Genomic DNA, 7,505 nt, shown 5'->3' with positions numbered 1-7,505 from the left:
ATATTTATGTTTGTGGTTGTAATGTGACAAAATATGGAAAAGTTCAAGGGGTATGAATACTTTTGCAAACCACTGTACAATGGGAATTTTGTTTACATGGACTATTTTAATGTGAAACCAAAGTTCAGTCAGTGAGATCATCTCACTTAAAAAAAACATCTGACGTAGAACAGCAGTTTATAAACTAGGGCTGATAGTATTCCGGCACCGTGCCGGATTTCCGGCTTACCTCCACGGGGAGAAAAATTTAAAAATCAGACTTGGGCCAACTGTTTAACAGACGTTTCTCTGGACCTATCAGAGGACCAGCTTTCAATTTAAACACATTAGACCGGCCTACTAGCCAATCAGAAATCAGATGGGGGCAGGACTTGGATATCAGCAGAACTTTGATTCAGATCTAGGAGAAGTTGTAGCGGTGCTCGAATTAAAATAAATTTCTTTGTTAGAACAAGTTTGAAAAAGAACTACAAACAACAGTGAAACTGGCAGATTTTTAAAAACCAGCTGTCAGAAAAGAAAAACCAGCGGAAAGATGTTGAGAGAGATGAGCCTCGCAGATGGATGCTAATGTTAGCTGAACAGTAGCAGACAGGTGGAGCTGGAGAAGAGAGGCAGGGATTTAATCACAGTGACTTGGGAAACAACATCCGACCAACAGGTGCATGTTTACTGAGAGAAACTGAGTCAGGTTGTTATGTTGTGATAGAGTGGATAGGAGTGTCCACCAGGGGGCAACACAGTTACAGCAGGTGATGTTAGATGCAGGTTAAGATGCGCACTTCCTGTATAAATAGAAAGAAGTGAAAGTTGTGTCGGTGATTACGGGACATCCAATATATTACATAGGGCGACAAGGATAAAAGTCAGATATTGAAAAGAAGTGGAGCCATGCGATGAGGCAAGTAAAGAAAGTACTACATAGCCGATATCTGCAAGAGAAGAAGCGTGAATGTCGGTGAGAGATAATGGCGGCCTCTGTGGGTTCAGTAGCGCCGTTCAACTGCGAGCTACAATCTTGGAAAGAATACTGTGAGATTTTGGGACATCTTTTTTGTTGCAAACAAYATTAAGGAAGAAAAGAAGAAACAAGCAGTATTGCTGAGTTGTGTGGGAGCACAGACCTACCCTTTGATGAGGAATCTCCTCAGTCCAGTAAAGCCGGGGGAACGATCTTTTGCCGAACTGGTAGGACAGTTAAACAATCATTTTCACCCTAAACCGAGTGAAATAGTACAGAGGTGGAAGTTTAACACAAGGAACAGAAAGCCTGAAGAAAGTGTGAGTGATTATGTGGCGGAGCTGAGGAAGCTTGCGCAGGATTATAATTTTGGAGATTCCCTGACAGTGATGCTGAGAGATTGTTTAGTGTGCGGAATAAATGAAGACAGGATACAGCGCAGACTACTAGCAGAGGATGGGCTAACTTTTGAGAAGGCACTAAAGTTTGCTCAGACCATGGAGGCAGCTAACAGAGACATTGTGTATTTGAGAAACATGGAGCAGTCACAAATCTCTAAAGGAATGGGAGTGGTGAACAAAATGAAGGACAGCAGTTCAAAGTCTCATCAGGATTTCAGAAAATGTTACAGGTGTGGAGGGACAAATCATGTGGCAAAAGACTGTTGGTTTGCCACAGAAAAGTGCGACAACTGCGGCAAAGTGGGACACATTAAAAGGGCTTGCAGGATGAAAGCAGAACACAAAGGAAGAAGAGGAAAACAAGGAAGACAAGTACATTTTTTAGAAGAGGATGATATGTAGAGTGAGGAGGAAGCAGCTGAAATGCATCACATCAGGACCAGTAACGTGACAATGTACAATATGCATGAAGAAATAAATATCCCAAGAGAAGAACACATCAGAAAAGAACTAAAAGTGAATGGACAAAGTGTAACATTTGAAGTAGACACAGGCTGTGGTTACACTATTATGTCAAAGGAAACATTTAAAAACTTTTTGAAGGGCATAAAGAACCTAAAGTGAGCAAGTGTAGGATCAAAGTGAAAACATACGGAGGCCATAGGGTGCCAGTGTGGGGAGCAGCCCGGGTTAAAGTGGAACACACAGATGGGCTGAAGAATCTTGCTGTAGTGGGCGTAAAAGTGTCTGGAACAAGTTTGATGGGTAGGGGATGGATTAAAGCCCTCCAACTGTACTGGCAGCCAGTGCATGACATAAAAGACAGAGAAGAGGCCTTACAGGAGCTACTAACATGACATGAAAACAGTGTTTAAGGAGGAGCTAGGGACACTAAAGGGGTTCACACAAAGATACAAGTAGCTAAGAAGGCCAAGCCTTGTTTCTTTAAACCAAGATCAGTGCCTTTTGCCATGAAAAGGAAGATAGAGCAGGAACTGGAGAGACTGTTGGAGGAGAAAATCATACAACCATTGAAATTCTCTGAATGGGCAGCACCCATTGTACCAATACTCAAACCAGATGGCAGCATCAGGATTTGTGGTGACTACAAATTGACTGTGAACAAGGTGTCACCTGTTGAACATTACCCCATTCCAAAAATGGAGGACATGATGACGGGGCTGGCAGGAAGGGAAAAATACACCAAGTTAGATATGAGTCACACATATCAACAGATTGTGTTAGATGAAGAATCCAGAAAATATGTCACAGTGAATACCCAGAAAGGATTATTTACTTACACCAGGTTACCATTTGGTGTGAGTTCAAGTCCAGACATTTTTCAGCGCACTATAGAGAGTGTGTTGCAAGGTCTGGCTAACCTGGCGGTGTACCTGGATGACATCATCCTGACAGGCAAAAGTGACCAGGAGCACCTTCAGACACTGGATCAGGTACTGCAGCAATTGGAGAAAGCGGGACTGCGTTTAAAAAGGAACAAGTGTCAGTTTATGGAGAAGGAGGTGACTCTTTTAGGACATCGGGTGAGCAATGCAGGTTTGCAACCAGCGTCTGCAAAAGTGAAAGCAGTGCAAGAGGCACCAGAACCAAAATCAGTGACTGAACTTAAAGCTTATTTGGGGTTGTTAAACTTTTATAATAAGTTTTTGCCAAACCTGTCCACACTGTTGGCCCCACTGCACAAACTCTTAAAAAAGGGGGAGCCTTGGTGCTGGGGCCCAGAACAAGGGGCAGCTATCCAGAAAGCCAATGAACTCTTGCAGTGAAGCCAAGTGCTGGTGCACTATGATGAAAAGAAAGAATTAATTCTTTCTTGTGATGCCTTGCCCTATGGAGTGGGAGCAGTGTTAGCTCACCACATGCCATATGGTAAGGAGAAACCTATTGGGTTTGCATCACGTACACTAAATGTTGCAGAAAAGAACTATTGACAGCTAGACAAAAAAGGATTAGAGAGATATAGTACCCCAGCATTCGTCAAATGACGTCACACGAAAAGTGACAGGTGCCCCGCCCCTTTAGGGCGGGACTTCCGTATATGGTCAACTTCCGGCCCCTCCTTCCTCGGGGGACTTCCATATATGGTTCTTCCGGCCCCTCCTTCCTCGGGGGACTTCCATTTAAGGTCAACTTCTGTTTCATGACTTCCTCTTTTGATTTACCGTAACCGTCCCCCTCCCTCTTTCCCCCTTGACTTACAGTAACGCTACCCCTCCCTCTTTCCCCCTTGGTTTACCGTAATTGTCCCCTCCCTCTTTCCCCCTCGATTTACTGTAAGCCTTGACCGTAAACATCCTGTTTTTGAACATATGTCCACAGCCCGCCTGTCTGTTCAACCTCCCCTCTTGACCACGAACATCCTGTTTTTGAACAGATAAGACAAGAACTCATCAAACTATTTTGGGTACATTTATTGTGAGACTGATTACAATAAAGACAAGTTTTCGTCTCTTTCCTGGGTCAATCCTTGACCAAATTAAGAGTGTGGTGCCTTGAGATAAGATAATTTGTGTATTTAAATAATTCACAAATTATCCATTTTAGAATATACCCAAAACCCCTACAGCTACATAGGCAGCAGGAAAGAAAAGTAAAGAATCTGAGAAAAAATCATAAATTCTAAATGTAAATAAGTTATAATCATAATAAAATAATAATAGTTTTACATATAAAAACATTTTATTCTTTTCATGTTTTTCCTCCATTCAGCAGCCTAATAGTTTTGTTTTGTTATATTTTATTTAAAAAGGATTAATGAGCAAAATTGTTTATATTTGGAACCAGACTTCATGAAAAGTTTAATGTATTTAATAATTAAATATGAAATATAAATGATAGTTTTCATGTAGATTCTGTTTTTGTTGACCTGTTTGTCTGTATAAATATCAATCATGAAGTTTTAAATGATTAAGTATTTTAATTGCCCTTTTTAAACATAAAATCCTTCATAATGTGCATGTAAATGCTTGGTGATAAAGGCCCTGTCACACTAGACAATTTATGAAACATTTTTATGTCTAAATTGCTAATAAAAGTTATATATTTGATCAATTTGTTAGAATTACATTATGTACACAGAAAAGAAGCTTCCTGTTGATTTTTTCAATTCCAGCTTCAACATAGACGTCTTTAAAACGTATATAAGTTGGCATAAGTTATCTAGTGTGACAGGGCCTTAAAGGTTCACACTGGAACTGTGGTTTTCCAGTTGCGTTTTAAATTCAGAATAATATTTAAATTAATATAGCACAGGTAATCCTCTGCTCAGAACAAAATTACTTTAAACTGCATTTTTCTTGATGTGCTGGATAGAATGACGTCTGCCTTTTAAATAGTTTTCTGTAGTAATGTGTTGTATTTTCAACACATAAGCAAACAAGTGTGTGTGTGTGTGTGTGGGGGGGGGGGTAAAAAGGTTCAGGCTCAAGATTTTTTTCCGCTATCACCCCTGTTTATAAGCAAGTAAAAACACCTAGTACACCCTATTTCTAGAGACTTAAAGAATGGAGCTAAGGAGTTTTGGTATTGGTCCTGCATTCGTGACTTTGTTAGGACTAATTGAAGTTGTACTGTATGGTTCTTTGGATGGTCTGACACAAGGGGTTGAGCCTATAGATGGAATCAGTAGTGCTGAGGCTTTTTTAATGAAATGTGTTCTGCAGGGTACACCTCGTTTGCCTGCATTCTCAGTGGATGCTGACTTCGTTATTGGAGGTGTTTTCTTCATTAACTTCAAAGTGCAAACAGTACTTAATAACTACACCACCAAGCCAGAACCTGCAAAGTGCACAGGGAGGTAAGAAAGGCAGAAATGGTGAAAAAAGGGACGTTTGCTGTTTATGACTGGAAACTATGTGAATTGCTTAATTTGTTGTGATGGGAGAAGAAAAAAACTGTTTTATATTTATACCTGTTTTTTTATCAACTAGCAGACATGATTTAAATGTTGGGTTTATTACCACAGAATTATGTGTACCGGTAATTCAAATAAAACACATTTATTTTTATTTATGTTTAACAAAAGGTTAACCTTTATTTTTCAGTTCTGCTGACACTTAACTTGCTCTGAATTGCATCAATAATTGTGACTTTTTTATTTATTTATTTATTTATTTATTTATTTATTTATTTATGTTTTATTGCAGACTTTATTTGTTTACGTAGATTAGTTATTTTTCAGTTTTGTGCAATCATCAGCCCTCTCCTGATTAATTCTGTGCAGCATTAATGCTCGGGAACTTCGCTTCTCTCGAACAATGATTTTTGCCATTGAGGAGATAAACAACAGCACAAAGCTGCTTCCAGGCATCAAACTTGGTTATCAGATATATGATTCTTGTGCCTCTGGGCTTGTGGCAGCCCACATAGCTTTTCAGTTAGCAAGTGGTCAGGAACCTATGTTCTACAAAGACAGCAATTGTTCCCAAACTGGCATTATAATGGGTATTGTCGGAGACTCTGGGTCCACAACATCCATCAGCATGGCACATATTATTGGACGCTTCAACATCCCTCAAGTAAGTGGTTTGCATTTTGTGCAACTGTAAAAATATAATTGTTAAATGCAAGCTTTCTGTTGATGTTAAAAAATGTTAGCCATATAAAGCTTTTCTTTTTTCCATTCTAGGTGAGCCACTTTGCCACCTGTACCTGCCTGTCAGATAAGCAGCAGTTTCCAACATTTTTCAGAACAATTCCCAGTGATCAGTTCCAAGCTGATGCTCTAGCCAAGTTGGTGAAACACTTTGGTTGGACTTGGATTGGTGCTGTTCGCTCTGACTCAGATTATGGAAATTATGGCATGGCATCTTTTCTTGCTGCAGCACAGAGAGAGGGGATCTGTGTGGAGTACTCTGAATCCTTTTATCGAACTGACTCACGTAGCAAAATCCAGAGAGTAGCTGATGTTATCCGCAGGTTTGTACATCACTGCTTTTTTTTAAATAAACAGACGTGAAGTTTGCTTTTAAACTGTTTGAAAATAATATGAATATAGAAGTATTATTTAAAAATGTGTTTAATTTTCACTTAAATGTTTGGATTATTTATATGAAAATACAAATAAACTGCCAGCTCAAAAAAAAGAGTACACATAACGCATGTGTTTCAAATGTGATTTTGGCAGGTCAACAGCGCTGGTTGTTGTGGCTTTTACTGCTTCTGGAGATATGAAGGTTCTGTTAGAGGAGCTGGCTCTGGATCCCCCACCACCTCGTCAGTGGATAGGAAGTGAGGGATGGATAACTGATCCACTCTTGATACGTTTCAGTTTCTGTGCAGGAGCCATTGGAGTTGCCATTCAGAAATCTGTCATCCCAGGTCTGAGAGACTTCCTGCTGGATCTCTCTCCCAGTGATGTAGCTGCCTCCTCAGTGCTTACTGAGTTCTGGGAGGATGCATTTAACTGCACACTGACACAAAGTAAGAGTTGTTGTCTTTAACAAACATTGTTCTGATGTTGTTGTTTTTTAATTATTAAGGCAGCATTGTGCTTTAAAAATATGTTGTGCTGTTCTGTGATGAAACCTACAACTAACTTTTAAAAATCTAAAAAGACAGCATGAACAAAGGCTTCATTTCTTAAAATGTTGTCACAACAGTATGCACTGTGAATGAAATACATTAGTTTATTAATTCAAAATGTCAACCTTATGTGTTTACATTTGGGCTTGATGCACGTTAAAGTAAATAATTTGTATTATGTAACTATGGCAGATTAAGGAATTTGTTTCTGTTTTTAGGGGCTATGTCAAACAAAAGAGTGTGTGATGGAACTGAAGACATAACATTGCTAAAAAACCCGTACACTGACACATCCCAGTTAAGAGTTTCTAACATGGTGTACAAGGCTGTTTATGCAGTAGCTCATGCCATTCACAAAGCAGTGTGTGAGGAAACAAATGCTACCACTCAGTGTGACAAACACAAGGTCAATTTCAAACAGGTCTGTTTTTTATCTTATGAGATATAGCTATTTTGTTATTACTTTTTCGCTACTTGTTTTAAATGTTATTCCCAATTGAAATGCATCCCTTGGCAATAGCCACACATGCACGCACGCAAGCACGCACGCACACACACACACTCGCACACACACACACACACACACACACACATATATA

General features: G+C 39.6%; 1 protein-coding gene across 1 annotated transcript in view; it reads left to right on the top strand.

Annotated features, from left to right (window-relative positions):
• The first annotated feature begins 3,421 nt into the window (after window positions 1-3,421).
• The window catches only part of LOC106530791 (extracellular calcium-sensing receptor-like), a 5,737-nt gene continuing 1,653 nt past the window's right edge, over window positions 3,422-7,505 (top strand). The window contains exons 1-6 of the mRNA XM_014026503.1: window positions 3,422-3,508; window positions 5,046-5,179; window positions 5,606-5,900; window positions 6,011-6,300; window positions 6,509-6,804; window positions 7,125-7,327. Coding sequence (XP_013881957.1) covers window positions 3,422-3,508; window positions 5,046-5,179; window positions 5,606-5,900; window positions 6,011-6,300; window positions 6,509-6,804; window positions 7,125-7,327 — 1,305 coding nt within the window. The remainder of the gene's footprint in view (window positions 3,509-5,045; window positions 5,180-5,605; window positions 5,901-6,010; window positions 6,301-6,508; window positions 6,805-7,124; window positions 7,328-7,505) is intronic.

Source organism: Austrofundulus limnaeus, unplaced genomic scaffold, assembly GCF_001266775.1.
Source record: "Austrofundulus limnaeus strain Quisiro unplaced genomic scaffold, Austrofundulus_limnaeus-1.0 Scaffold559, whole genome shotgun sequence".
Lineage (NCBI taxonomy): Eukaryota > Metazoa > Chordata > Actinopteri > Cyprinodontiformes > Rivulidae > Austrofundulus > Austrofundulus limnaeus.
Note: the sequence above shows the minus strand (reverse complement) of the source record. Positions and strands in the feature narration are given on the sequence as shown.